Source organism: Myxocyprinus asiaticus, chromosome 23 (genome assembly GCF_019703515.2).
Source record: "Myxocyprinus asiaticus isolate MX2 ecotype Aquarium Trade chromosome 23, UBuf_Myxa_2, whole genome shotgun sequence".
NCBI classification, from domain to species: domain Eukaryota; kingdom Metazoa; phylum Chordata; class Actinopteri; order Cypriniformes; family Catostomidae; genus Myxocyprinus; species Myxocyprinus asiaticus.
Window position 1 is genome coordinate 32,277,501 of NC_059366.1, and position 14,742 is coordinate 32,292,242.

The 14,742-nt window shown below is 36.4% G+C and overlaps 2 protein-coding genes across 4 annotated transcripts in view; both read right to left on the reverse strand.

The window, feature by feature from the left end:
* LOC127413977 (WD repeat-containing protein 35-like) overlaps positions 1-4,350 on the reverse strand; it is a 37,781-nt gene extending 33,431 nt beyond the window's left edge. For all 3 annotated transcript variants that reach the window (XM_051651585.1, XM_051651584.1, XM_051651583.1), the window contains exons 1-8: positions 4,111-4,350; positions 3,333-3,450; positions 2,488-2,559; positions 2,279-2,371; positions 2,024-2,152; positions 800-933; positions 404-569; positions 157-305 (exon numbers count right to left, since the gene is read on the reverse strand). In XM_051651585.1, the coding sequence (XP_051507545.1) occupies positions 157-305; positions 404-569; positions 800-933; positions 2,024-2,152; positions 2,279-2,371; positions 2,488-2,559; positions 3,333-3,450; positions 4,111-4,134 (885 nt within the window). In that variant the 5' untranslated portion in view covers positions 4,135-4,350. The remainder of the gene's footprint in view (positions 1-156; positions 306-403; positions 570-799; positions 934-2,023; positions 2,153-2,278; positions 2,372-2,487; positions 2,560-3,332; positions 3,451-4,110) is intronic.
* A 495-nt stretch (positions 4,351-4,845) lies between these two features.
* LOC127414007 (matrilin-3-like) lies at positions 4,846-11,235 on the reverse strand. The gene is made up of 6 exons (XM_051651646.1): positions 11,049-11,235; positions 9,047-9,397; positions 7,103-7,678; positions 6,210-6,341; positions 5,704-5,805; positions 4,846-5,438 (listed from the first exon to the last, which is right to left on the reverse strand). Exons 1-6 carry the CDS (start codon positions 11,233-11,235, stop codon positions 5,389-5,391), a joined length of 1,398 nt encoding a protein of 465 aa, XP_051507606.1. The 3' UTR covers positions 4,846-5,388.
* Positions 11,236-14,742: the final 3,507 nt, after the last annotated feature.

Consider the following 14,742-nt stretch of genomic DNA (forward strand, 5'->3'; position numbering starts at 1 on the left):
ACCTCATATCTCCATCAAATAATCTTTGTGTTCAACAGAAGAAAAAAAGTCATAAAAGTTTGAAACAGCATAACGGTAAGTAAATGATGAGAGAATTATAATTTTTGGGTAAACCAATCCCTTAAGGTTTGGATAGGGTGTGTGATCTGTACTCACTTCTCCGAACGGAGTGTAGAAGTGAACAACGTTTATGTCTTTTTCTGCTCCACTGTTTCTGAGTGATCCTGCTATAGCCAGAACACTGCCACAGTGATTCCACTGAATACTGGCCACATGCCACATGCCTGTCTCAATAATAATAGGATCTACACACAGAGACACACACAATAAATAGGAAATTAAAATGTTCTCTGTCTTCTGTTTTTATGAAAGAAACACTTTAAAATACATAAACTCTACTCACTGTCATCGCTCTCATGCCGCATCATTTGGCAGTGCCCATTGGTGAAGCAAAGTGCCAAGCAGGGGCAGTCTGGCTCCAGATACCCCTCTGTGCCGGGGTACCAATGGATACCTGCTATGCTGAGGGCACCTGTTACATTTGCCAAACAACTCAAGGTCATCTTCATCTGGGCATACACACACAAACACAAAGGAGATTTGTGTTTTTGCTTGCAGTGTACCAACTGACTGGATACATGAAAAGCTAAAACATCTAAATAGCACCCACACTATAAAATAAATCATTATATCACATCCTAAAGATACAGAGCCAAGAACTTGCTTTATTCACTTAGTAAGAGCACACAGTTACCATAGAGGTTTTTAGTTATCACATGCAAGTGCTCTCAGCACTTACAATGAAGTTTCCCTGGTTGTCATAGATGTGGATCTCTCCATTGGCCATTCCAAAAAGCAGGATTTTACTGTCAGGAGACCAGGCCACATGTGCCAACTGAGTCCCTTTCAGTTCTTTACCCCAGATCCTGTTTCCTACAAAATCACACAATCATACAAACACATTAACAAATAAAGTAATAAATAAACAATCACATAAACGAACAAGCATGGAAAAAGCTAAATAACCAAACAAAAGATTTTTTTTTTGGTTTGTTAAAAATAATAATCAGATAGTCCACTAAAACTTAGGCCTGGAAGGATTGCAGCATTATTAGGACTTTGACAAATCTAAAACAAAGTAAACGTTATAACGTAAAACTTTGTTTATGCTCACAATGTAATCTGCAATGAAATTAAAGGGATCGTTCACCCAAACATGTAAAATCTCTCATCATTTACTCAACCTCATGCCATCCCAGATGTATATGACTATCTTTGTTCTGCAGAACACAAACAGAGATTTTTAGAAGAATATCTCAGCTCTGTAGGTCTACGCAATTCAAGTGAATAGTGACCAAATCTTTCAAGCTCCAAAATGTGCATAAGTGCAGCATAAAAGCAATCCATATAACTCCAGTGGTTTAATCCAAGTCTTCTGAAGCGTTACAAACAGATTTGGGTGAGAAAAAACAAAAATATAGCTCCTTTTCACAATACATCTTGACATCAGCAGTTCCTTGGCAATCATGATTTCAAGCTCAATTATACTTCATAGCGCCATCTAGTGCTCTGTGCATGCGTCAAGCGCTAGGAAGTGTAATCGAGCATGAAATCATGATCATGCCTAGAGACTGCAATGGCAAGATGTACAGTGAAAAAAGAGTTACAGCACCATTTTGATCTGTTTTCACCCAAAAACATTTAGATTGCTTTAGAAGCCATTTATTAAACCACTGGAGTTGTATGAATAACTTTTATGTTGCCTGCTTTTTGGAGCTTCAAAGTTTTGGTCACCATTCACTTGCATTGTATGGACCCTAGTTGAGATATTCTTCTAAAAATCTTCAAAAGAAAGAAAGTCATACACATCTGGGATGGCATGAGGGTGAGTAAATGAGTTTGGGTGAACTATTACTTTAAGTTAGAAAAGAATGTAAAATTGAAACATTTGTACTATTATTCTAAGACTGTTGGAACCCACTACATTTTTGCCAAATCAGAGAGTGGAGTAATGTGTGCTCACCATCCACTGAGCCCACAATCACAGCACCATCCTCGTACACGATACAGATCTTTAGCCCATCAGCGTTCCAGCTCATGCTTCTCACCACAGACTTATTCCTGTTATTAATCATCTCTTCATACCATGAACCTGTTAGACAAACAAAGTCAAAAGAAAACGTACAATCAAAAAAAGTCACACATTAATCTGGTTGGAGTTAAAAAAATCATTAAATATTATATTATTTTCCAGACGGTTTGTTATGGGACCATGTACCTTTGTAAAGCATCCAAACAATGATGAGCCCATTCTGGTCACTGGTGGTCAGTTTCTGGTATTGTTCATTCCATGTCACAACCTGTACCGCACCTGAACAGCCAATCAAAGCTCAGAGAGTGACCAACACACATGATACACATAGAGACCTACAGTATACACAGAAAGCACAGATACAGGGCTGATGTCATACATTTGTTCTTTCTTACCACTGTGGCCCTCCAGCGTCTGATTCATGGACAGATTGCTGGGAGCAGCCAGACCTTTCAGTTTAGCATCATCTAAGAACAACACCAACAAACAGTAATCAATAAGTGGCTGATTGGTGGATTTAATTCAAACATCCCATGTGTAATTAAAGAAGAATTTAAATTATTCCATTCGAAAATGTACATTGTTCTACTTTTTGTTCTATATAGAAATGCAGGTAGTTTCAGTTTCTGATTCTATTGTCCTTTTAAAACATAATGGCATGTGCTGATGTGACAAGCTGTGCCTATTGCGCACCATTCATCACAAGCTGTCACAACTAATTTTTTATATCACTGAGAGTTTACAAAATTGCCTTGTAATTTCTTAAATAAACATTAGATTATAGCCACATTCAAATCCAGACTGTAAACACATCTGTTTAGCTATGCATTTACTGACTGAGCACTTTGCTGCACTTACTAATTTGCAATGTATCATTTTATTTCTGTATTCTTTTCCTTTTTTATTTAATTTAATATATATATATATATATATATATATATATATATATATATATATATATATATATTTTTTTTTTTTTTTTTTTTTTTTACTTTTTATTCTTATTTCTTGTTCTTAATTAGTTATCAAATTGATTTTAATGTATCTTGTATTTGCTTTATCATTTTATGTAAAGCACTTTGAATTACCATTGTGTATGAAGTGTGCTATATAAATACATTTGCCTTGCCTGTATCTCAAGATAACCTGTGGCAATTATTCTGTAAAATGACTAGAGGTAAAAGTCATGCATCTCTGCGTCCCTGTATTTGGATGTGTGTTTGTGTGTTTATTTTACCACCTGTGTAAGTCTCAAGTTTGAGCACTTTCAAAAGGCCATCCTCTCCTCCACAAGCGATGAACCCCTGATCTTTGTTCCAGGACATGCATTTTAAAACTGTATTGTTTGGAATGGCAATCTAAGTACACAAATACAATGCCATCAGCATATACAGTACTGTGCAAAAGTTTTAGGCACTTGTGAAAAATGTTGCATAGTGAGGATGTCTTCAAAAACAATGACATAAGTAGTTTTCATTTATCACTTAATGTCATACACTCCAGTAAACATAAAAAAGCTAAATCAATATTTGATGTGACCACCTTTGCCTTTAAAACAGCACCAATTCTCCTAGGTACACCAGGACACAGTTTTTCTTGGTTGTTGGCAGATAGGATGTTCCAAGCTTCTTGGAGAATTTACCACAGTTCTTCTATCTATTTAGGATGTCTCAATTTGGGGGGTGTTTGTGGGGACCATGACATCTCTTGCAGGGCTCCCTGTACTTCTATTCTAATCTTTTCTATTTGCAAAAGTAATGTTTGGGAGTCTAACATTTATATTTACTACTAACACACTAAAGCTGAAGATATAAATAACCATCTTAAGACAAATGTTTTTGTGAAAACAGTACTGTATATTTGCAGAAACAGCTATCTTTATCAACAAATAAATCATTTTAAGAAAAGTAACTATAAAATGCTAAAGACTAAACTACCATTTAGACCGCAACAGCATTCAGTCCGCACAGAGACAATAGTAACATATATAAAATGATCGTGCAGTATGTAAAACTTACCTTCTTACTGAGATAAATAAACATATTTGCTTTAGCTTAGTTTACTAGCTTGTCCCCGAGTTTTTGTAACGATTTTCCTTGTCTTTTGGATTCTAATGTTTTCTTAAAGTCCCAAAGACTTTGTGTGATTAGTGTATTGTCTTCATTTAAAGTAACGGTACACGAAAGCGATTATTTAAGACATTTGATTAAGCGATATATTTATTTTCCATGCATTTACGCTACTCCTGTAAGACTTGGTTTCTAGGTAACCATAAACCGGAAATGGCGTAAAATTACGCGGTCATGGTATTTGTAGTTCTGTAATTTTGTAGTAACGCTCCACTCATGACATGATGGCACAAACGTTAAGTTTGTTAAATGACTCGCTTGTTTTAACATTATTTTGAATGCTGGGTAAATGGATTATACAATTAATGTTGAAAATTAATAATTATGTCTTTACACTATATTCTAAAAAAAAAACAAAAAAAAACAAACAAATTCATTATGGTGCTATGTAGAATCAGTACAGAACTTTTCAGGGTCTAAATATGAAGTGAGTGATATAGAATCTGTTAAGGTTTTACATAGAATAATATCTTCTAAGAGTGCATTGCAGTAGTAGCCATATAAGCAAATACTGTATCTAACTAACCATGAAATGTAAACCTTAAATGAGACATCAAACAAAAAATAATTTCCAAGAATAATTTTATTTGTTCATATATATTTGTACAGGTATTAAAAATAAAGAATAACAAAAAAAATGATGTGCATATACAGTATTTTACATAATACATTCTGTATAAAATGAGCATTGTCAAGGTTGCATGTATTTGTCTCCTATTTTATTCCAACATAAAAGGATATTTGCTCAGCAGAACATTTAACACTTTTACACTGCTTTCACAGTCTTCACTCTTCAAATTCATACCTACGGTCACACTAACCCTGAAAGGCAATAGTTTTTAATGAGAGTGCAAGTGCCAACAAAGTCAACTACATATACTTGTTGATAGATCAGAAATAGTACATAATAAAATGTAATAAAATTGCAAGCACAATATAGTAAAAATAAGATGTAGTCAATAGATTAAAAATTAACAGAAAGGCAAGTGTCACAAGGCCGCAAATGACAAATGATCTGGATACATTGCAGGCAGCTTAAGTGAGATTAAAGACAGTTTCTTTATATGTATATATACACTGTGTCTGTCTGTCTGTGTGTGTGTGTGTGTGTGTGTGTGTGTGTGTGTGTGTGTATTAAGTAGACTGTTATGAGTCTCATCCTCCACTTTAGACCCGGCGGAGATCAAACTGCTGCACTCTGTTTGTGATGTCATCTAGTATGAACAGTTAAGGAGAAAAACACACCACACATCATCACTATCAGGGTCTTTATAGAACCAGTGGTTGGTCAGAAACAAAAGAGCAATTCATATTAATATTACTTAATTGTATTAATATACTATTAATAGACATCATCTGTCAAGATACAGTATGTTGAAAAGCTAGCCATCATTAATACTTTGGATTACAAAAGGCACTTTAAGGAGTTCATCGGACTGACAGAGTGGTTAAATTAGAGTACTTGTTTAACTGAAAGGATATGTCTGCTGTTGAGCTCCTGAATGCTGTTGTGAACCCTCTTCTGAAATGCGATCTGAGCCTCACACATGCAGGCATTCTCAGACAGATTTCCTCTTGCCTCTTCTGAAAGATAAACAGAGATTAAGAGGTTTTACTTTTTACTTAATGCTGAAGATCTTTCTCCAGGTTCTAAACTTGTTTAATTGCCAATCGCTTCATCAGGGTGAATATTATTATTGTACAGTTTGTCACAAATGACAATTTTAAAAACATTAAACATTTTAAAAAGGTATTCCAGAGCACACATCATTTCACTTCAAATAATTTCATTATTCAGATAAAATATCTAATTCCAATTACTTATTTAAATGTCTATTTAGCTTAAGGCAAAAAAAATTTCTTTGCACAAAGGATTGTGGATGCATTTCTAAAGTATCTTTTAGAATGCATCAAATAACAGGCTATTGTTTATGATATGCATCAAATACTGAATGTCTAAGATGCATATTTTTACAACTAAAACAAACCATTGGCCTGCTTAGAGCATGTTTTCTCATCAGAGTTGAGGACATATCCTTCCCTGCACTTGCAGTAATAAGAACCATTGTTGTTGACACAAATATGTTCGCAGTTGTGCCCAGTCGCACAAACGTCGAAACCTGCAAAATCAGCTGAATCAGCAAAAATAATTTCACTACTAATGGCCTTAATCATCAAAATCACAACATTTGATTAAGGTAGTATTTCAATGTTTGGAATTACTTCTGACTGTCTGAGTGTTATAAAATTAATTGAACAATTAATGGGATAGTTCACCCAAAAATTTAAATTATCTCATCATTTACTCACCCTCATGCCATTCCAGATGTGTATGACTTTCTTTAAGTAACTGCTCTGCAGGTCCATACAATGCAAGTGAATGGGTGCCAAAAAGATTTCGCTCCAAAAAGCACATAAAGGTATCATAAAAGTAATCTAAATGACTCCAGTGATTTAATCCATATTTTCAGAAGTGATATGATTGGTGTGGGTGAGCCAAAACCTTTCTCACCCACACCTATCATATCGCTTCTGAAGATATTGATTTAACCACTGGAGTCATATGAGTTACTTTTATGCTGACTTATGTGATTTTTTCGGAGCTTTAACATTTTGGCACCCATTCACTTGCATTGTATGGACCAAAAAAGCTGAGAAATTCTTCTAAAAGTCCTCATTTGTGTTCAACAGACGCACAAAAGTCTTACACATCTGGGATGGCATAAGGTTGAGTAAATGATGAAAGAATTTTCATTTTTGGGTGAACTATCCCTAAGTTTAGTTTGCTTTAGATTCAGTAAAATGAGCTGCATTAAGTGATTCAGTTGACTCTAGAACTGAACTGTTGATTCCCAACCAGAGAGATTCTCTATTCTCTTACCACAGAGTGTCTCCCTGAACTTGGATGTGAGTTTTTCAATCACACCGTAAGTCTCCACATAGAACACATGCTCATCCAAAGGCTGGCTAGCCATCAGTTTAAGAGACCGCATGTCTGCTCTGTCCACTCCAATGGCGTATATTTCGATCCCAGATGCCCTTGCTGCTGCGGCCACCTCTTCAACTTTATCCTGCGGTCTTCCATCGGTCACAATGATGGCCACCTTAGAGATGTTCTTTTTTTGTGGCCGGGCCCCAGCATCCTCTGTAAAAACCTGCTCCATGGCGGTCTTGATGGCCAGGCCAGTCATGGTTCCTGTTGAGAGCGGATCAATACAGGAGATAGCCTGCTTGACCTCAGCTTTGCTGATGTACCTTTTCAGGAGGAATTCTATGTTGACGGTGCTGGCGTAGTTGACCAGGGCAACCCGTGTGGCATCTGATCCGATCTCCAGAGAGTTGACCATTTCAGAGAGGAAGATTTTGACCTTCTCAAACTCCGCAGGACGTACACTACGAGAACTGTCAATGATGAAGACCAAGTCCAGTGGGCGGCTCTTGCAAAGCTCTGCAGGAGCTGTGAGAAAGCGATTGGAAATGTATTTAAAATGTTTCATTTTTTGCTATTTTCTCATGGTCATTTCTCAATATATTAAATAAGTGACACATTACTATTACAAATGATTATATAAAGTGCAAAGTGTGATGCTGAAAGAGATTAACATGTAAAAGTGTGCCTGTTTATGACAAAGAGAAGCTCCTTAGTTAGCAATACAGCACTGGGACTGAAAAATCGAAAGGCACTGGAGCAGTTAACCCCATCTGTGCTAAACAAAGTGAATGCTGCATTTCTGTGAATAATAAGATTTGCATTAGTAAAATGTAAAACCTCATTAATGACTGTGTATAAAAATATATACAGTGTATTGATTCCACAAGACCGCTTTTTAAACAGCTAGTTGACCCAAATTTGAAAAGTCACCATTCACTCACCCTTGTGTTGTCTCAAACCCATATGGCTCTCTTTCTTCCATGGAACACAACAGGATATGTTAGGCAGAATGGCAGCCTCAGTCACTATTCATTTTCATTGCATCTTTTTTCCATACAATGAAAGTGAATGGGGACTGAGGTTGTCAATCCCAAACATTTAGCCAAACATCTCCTTTTGTGTTCCACTGAAAAAAGAAAGTCATATAGGTTTGAAACGAAATGAGGGTAAAATAAATTGCAACATTTGGTTTACAAGAATTCCCCTGGAAAAGAGAGAGAATTGATTATACAGTAATTATTAAAGGAATATTCCAGGTCCAATACAAGTTACGCTCAACTGACAGCATTTGTGGCATAATGTTCATAACCATAAAAATATTTTTACTTGGACCTTTTTCTCTTAAAAAAAACAAAAATGGTGGGCCAATTTTTGGAGAGTTTAAAGGCAGAAATGTGAAGCTTTTAGCTTTTTAAGCACTTAAGTCAATTCTTCTATTAAAACTTGTGAATTATTTGAGCTGTAAAGTTGTTTAAACTGTAATTTTTCGGGATTACGGGGTTAAGAGTGTTAAATCATCATCATGGCAATGGAATTGGATATAACTATACAAAGAAAAGTTTAGTAAGCGATTTTATGACACTAAACTCATGTTAACGCGCATATTGTTTACGTCTTGTTGCTATACTTTTGAAACAGTGAGTATTTTAACATTTATGGATTGACTCAATTCACTTCCATTGTAAGAGCCTCACTATAACCCAGATTTTTTTTTTTTTTTTTTTTTTAAAGAAAAGGAGGAACAAGTCAATATACATTTTTGTGCTAATCAACATTATGCCACAAATGCTGTTGATTCAGCCTTAACTTGTTCTGAACCTGGAATATTCCTTTAAGAGGGACTGAAAAGTACCAGACTGGCCTTCTGCCCCCTGTGGAGTGGGATGGGTCTACCTGGGTCAGTGGGAGGTTCGGCAGGGGCAGTTGTGCCATGGGGGGTACTGACCGGCTGTGGAGTGGTAGTAGTCTGTAATGGAGGTGTTGTAGTCTGTGTTGGAGGTAGTGGGGGTAGAGTGGCTACCGTGGTGAGTGGCATGGGCACTGTTGGGGCAGGTGACACCACTGGCATTCTGGGTGGTGTGGGCACAACAGGTTGGATGGGTAAGAACGGTCGGACAGATAATACAGGATGGTGGTAGTTAAAAGGAGACAGAGGCCCCTTCAAGTGTGGCTGCTGCTGATGATGAGGGTGGTGATGATGATGATGATGATGATAGCCATAAAACCTGTGATTAAAGCCATGAGCTTTGTTTGTTTAAAGAGAGAGAGAGAGAGAGAGAGAGAGAGAGAGAGAGAGAGAGAGAGAGAGAGAGAGAGAGAGAGAAAGAGAGGGCAGGTAAACAAATACATAGGAACAGAAGGTGTGTGTGTGTGTGAGAGAGAGAGAGAGAGAGACCAGGAGAATATAGACAGGAACATAGAGCAGAGAAAGACACAGTTGGAGAATGAAAAGAAATAGTATAAAATAAGGAGACAAAAGCATTACAATAAGCCATTACTTTGATGGTGTTAGCCATCTTGTTAGCAAAAGCATGAGCTATCCTGACTAAAAATATTCATTTTAAAGAACTGAGTCAAAGACAAGAGGCCTGTTCATAAGTTCTCTGTGGAAAATCATGAGTTTCAGACTGTGTATTCTCAGGCATTAACATGTCAACCTAATGGAGAAACAATGTTGTACAGTGTTTTTGTATATCCAGAAGACATTTACTGTTTTGGGAATAAGTGAAACATGGAAAAGGTACACAGTTAGACATGGGAAAAGCCTCACTGCTTAAGACAAAGTGTCCCAAATCCTGCAGACTTCAACAAACCAAAATGTAATGAAGAAAATTATGTCTTTAGAGATAATAGACTTTAAGGATATATAATATATTTTTAATAAAAGAAGAAGAAAAAACAAGGAAAAACAGCTTTAATATTTCAATTATTCATATAATTTAACAGTCAGTAAAGCCACTGTTTGCAAGAATTTAGAAGTCTAAAGGTCTCTGATCCATCGTTAAGCACATTTACTAATATTAACAGGCTAATAATCCTGGCAAGTCCAACTGTGTTAGATTTTAAATAGTACTACATGATAAAAAGTTCCAACAATTGCTACCTTAATGAACTATTTCTGCCTGATCTAACCCTGAAAATGGGTTTTGTTGGTGTAACCTAATGTATTCTAGTTGATTTAGTGATGTTAAATTATATTGTTTACTTGAATAAAATCAGTTAATTTAGATGTTACAACATGAAGAACATTTTTTAGGATAAAATTGTTTTTGCAGCATAGGTTACTTTTTTTTTGTCCCTGTATAGCATTAATGTCATTTTATTTAGTTTATCTGTTTCTCAGATACCTATTTCAGAATTTCACTCATTACATTGATAAATCCTTAAATACAAATTTCTATTTAAATCTATTAGTCTAAGAGTACTTTTTTGTCCCTAAAGAGCATTAATGTCATTTTACAAAGGTATCTCTGATTCTCAAAGACCAATTTCAGAATTTCATTCATTACACTGATTTCCAATTTCCATTTAAATGAATAAGTCTTTCGGTAAAAAGTGGTAACCTTCAGTTGTTACCTTAACGAGCTATTTCTACCTGATCTAACCCTTAATTTACTTTTGTTGGTGTGAAATGCATTCAGGTTGAATTCATGATATTAAATCATATTTTTGACTTGAATAAAACCAGTTAATCTAGATGTTTACATGAAGCAAATTTTTTAGGTTAACATTTATTTCAGTGTATTTTGATTATGTATTGCTTTTATTAGCCATAGGTTTCAACAACAACAACAACAACAACATAATAATTATAATAATAATAATAATAATAATTATTATTATTATTATTATAAAACTGCTCAAATGAAAGCAATATAATGAATTCTGTCAATACCTCCAAAGTTGGAGTTGCCCTGTCCAGGTATACTGGGGGTGAAATGCGATCTCTGCCGGTGAACAGGAAACCTGTCCGCGTACAGCTGATTCTGGTAATTGTTCCGTGTGTAAGGGCCATAAGTGCCGTGCGCCTCCATTAAAAATGCAGAGAAGCAAAAGACAAAAGTGCTAATAAAGCATGCCATGCCGATGAAGATGGGTTATAGAAGTGTCCGTTTTTGCGTTGCGTGTATTCCGACCCACTGTGTGAGTTTTGACAGGAGAAGGCTCTCGCATGATGCTTTAAAGCCTCTGGCCCCCAAAGCAGCCACCAATCCAGACAAACAAGTGGGTTTTACTGGGCGGGCGTTTGGTCTTGTATAAATCTCAGGCAAAGTGCAGAACGCCACTAAAAGATGCACTGAAAAAAGCGGTAACCTTTCACTAACATTTTTTTAGTCAGATGAAATATATATATATATATATATATATATATATATATATATATATATATATATATATATATATATATATATATATATATATAAAAAAATTTTAACCACATAAAGAACATTTTAGGTGACAACGTTTGCTCTGAAGTTCACCTGAAGCCCGACAAAGCATTGGTGATTATACATCCCGAATGTAGAGGGCGCTATAATACTTACACTACATCAGCACTTGACACTTGATTTGGTTTTACTGGGCGCGTTGGTCAGTTCGAGAATAGAGAGAGATCTTTGACTCCATAAAGGTATAAATTCGTCTTTTGTATCTAGTTATAAATATTTGTTAAATACAAATGTTGCCTGTAATTTGTTGGTGGTAAGGTTTTATCATGAATGAGTGTCGTGGGCAATGCTTTGGAGGTTAGAAACAGTACGAGTTGCTGTTTGTTAAGTTCTGGTGTGTCATGAGAACGAGTCGGTCTTTACTAATTCTGTCATCTCATTCCTTACATGTACATGTTTTCAAGTGAATAGTAAAGGCATCGTATGGTTGGAACCAAAGGAAGTTATTTATACATTAAATGTCTCCTCCTCAAAGAACTGTCAACTGCAGATCTTATATGCGTCTATATCTTTACCTAAATATAGACCGATATCTATATCTGTAAGGAAGAAGAAATATTCAGATTCATTTAAAAATGACGTTTTTCGAGTTTCCGTGAAAGCTTTGCTTAATTCACTTTATGCTGTAAAGGAATCGTTCACCCAAAAATGAAAATTATCTCATTATTTACACACCCTCATGCCGTCTCAGATGTATGACTTTCTTTATTCTGCAAACATAAATTATGATTTGTAGAAGTATATCTCTGCTCTGTAGGTTCATAGAATACAATAGAATGGTGGCCAGAAATTTGAAACTCCAAAAAGCAGATAAAGGCAGCATAAAAGTAATCCATACAACTCCAGTGGTTAAATCCATATCTTCAGAAGTGGTACTTTAGGTGTAGAGGAGAAAAAGACTAATATTGAAGTCCTTTTTTTACTATAAATCTCAACCTTTGACCAGCCCCAACCAGTAGGTGGCGATATGCACGAATAATGTGAATCGCCAAAAAAGAAGAATGCGGAAGTGAAAGTAGAGATTGAGTAAAAAAAAAAAATGCCTTAAATATTGATCTGTTTTTTACCCACACCTATCAAATCGCTTCTGAAGACATGGATTTAACCACTTGAGTCATATGGATTACTTTTATGTGCATTTTGGAACTTCAAAGTTCTGACCACTTGCATTATGAGGGCCTACAGAGCGGAGATATTCTTCTAAAAGTCTTTGTTGGTGTTCTGTAGAAGAAAAAAATGTCATACATATCTGCGATGGCATGAGAGAGAGTTAAATCATGACAGAATTTTCATTTTGGGGTGAACTATCCCTTTAAGGTCTAAATTATAGCAAATAGAATGTCTTTGTGCAATATGTTCCCATCAAACTAGTTTTACTTACTAAAAACCTTGTTTAGACTGTAACCTTATTAAAATATATTTGCAGCATCACTTAGTGTTGTGTAAACAGAATGTTCATGTGGATATACATAAACACAATATTCTCTTATCTTTTTCCACTGTGTGTGTGTCAGTGTTACAGCATGCAGAGTCTGTCAGTGCAGGCTCTGGCCCTGAGGCAGCTGGGCAGACTGAACTCCCTGCAGCTGCTCACGCCTTGCCACGGCTCAAGCCTCAGCATGTGGTGCCCGCGGACGTTACACGCTCGTCAGTTGTGGGGTTCAGCCACTCCCTAGACACACCGGGCAACCATGTGGCCACAATCGTGGGACGCTCGGCCGAGCTAGCCACTCCACCAGACCCAACTCAAGAGCACGAGGAAGGGAGGCATAAAGCAGTTCAGCAGGAGGAGGGGGAGAATGTACATGCAGAGGCTAGTGATTATGAGGACGAGCTTCAAGCTGACCTAGGCCTACCCAAAGACTACAAAGACCATGAAAGAACTGTGCAGTCTCTACGCTTTGATCTGGTTTTGAAGGCTGGATTGGACATTGCCTGACAGTAAGTCAGGGAAACTATTCATCATGTTCACACCAGTGAGTTACAAAGGGGTGTTTTGAGCTCCAGTTGGAGGTTGAGATGTTTTGGCAATTGGCAGTTACTAAGAAACCCCATATATATCTTTTACAGTGGTGTGGAGGATGCTATCTATAGCCTCAAATTGAGACTGAATGGTCAAAGTCTCTCTACGAAGAGTAAAATGGTATGTCAGCGCCCTCTAGTGGCTGTTTAAGAAAGAACTAAGTTCAGAAATATCTATTCGATTTCAGTATCTTCTATTTATCTATCTCCAGCCCAGATTTTGCAATCATACAACAAAGAAACTCATCCTGGTTGTGCTAGTTTTGCCATGACTGTCTTAGTTTGTCTAATCTGATTAGTGATCAGTGCAAGTAAAAAATTTGCCCACGACTTAAACTTTTGATTTTGAATTACAGCAATGACTTTGTGTGAGGATAATGAACCCTGGGGAGCTTTTACCCAACTTTTATTCCTTTTATGAATAAACTCAAAATAGATCTGAAATGGAATCTTACTATAATAGCCACAGTGCTGTGTTTCCTCCTACAGGTTAAAGTGGGTGACACACTGGATCTGATCATAAGTGAGGATAAGGAAATGGACACAGTATTATTGAAGAGAGTGACCTTAAAAAAGGTGGTTGGAGATACGGAAAAGCTAAGAGTCATTCTAAGATACTGGAAAAACCTACAACTTTCCAGAAAGGATGTGTTCAAGCAGTGAAGACCAATTCTGTGCTGTGTTTTGAAAGATAAAAGTGGTATTTCCGATTCCACTCTCTAGCTGTTTGTTTCTGAAACTGCAGACTGATTATTTAATGAAGTTTTGTCTCTGCCCAAGAAAAAAAAGTGTTGTTCTTACAATGATGCACATGATAGTAGTTCTGATGACTCTTTCACACTACTTGAAGATATCTGAATAATCTTCGGTTTTAGATCACAACTGGAACACAAACACATCCTATTGTTAGAGGTGTTTGTGGTTATATGCATTGTTTTATTTTTTTATCTAGTAAAAATGCAGATGTTGTGGTAGACTGATAATGGATAAGTAAGGGCTACGATGTTCTGTGGTGAGACAGATAGTGTTTGGGATATCAAATGTAAGATAAAAGCTCTACAGAGGATGAAGCCTTTGAGGGAGAGGTCAAACCCGGTTAGAGAGTTCAAAATTTTAAAG

Bases quoted from the DNA above. Each gene is read 5' to 3' on its own strand.
- LOC127414007 (XM_051651646.1), bottom strand. From the start codon at position 11,235: ATGGCATGCTTTATTAGCACTTTTGTCTTTTGCTTCTCTGCATTTTTA. The intron at 7,679-9,046 runs GTAGACCCATCC...GCTTTCTCACAG, and splicing joins CGAACCTCCCACTGACCCAG to CTCCTGCAGAGCTTTGCAAG. The intron at 5,806-6,209 runs GTTTGTTTTAGT...TTTATCTTTCAG, and splicing joins ATGCTCTAAGCAGGCCAATG to AAGAGGCAAGAGGAAATCTG.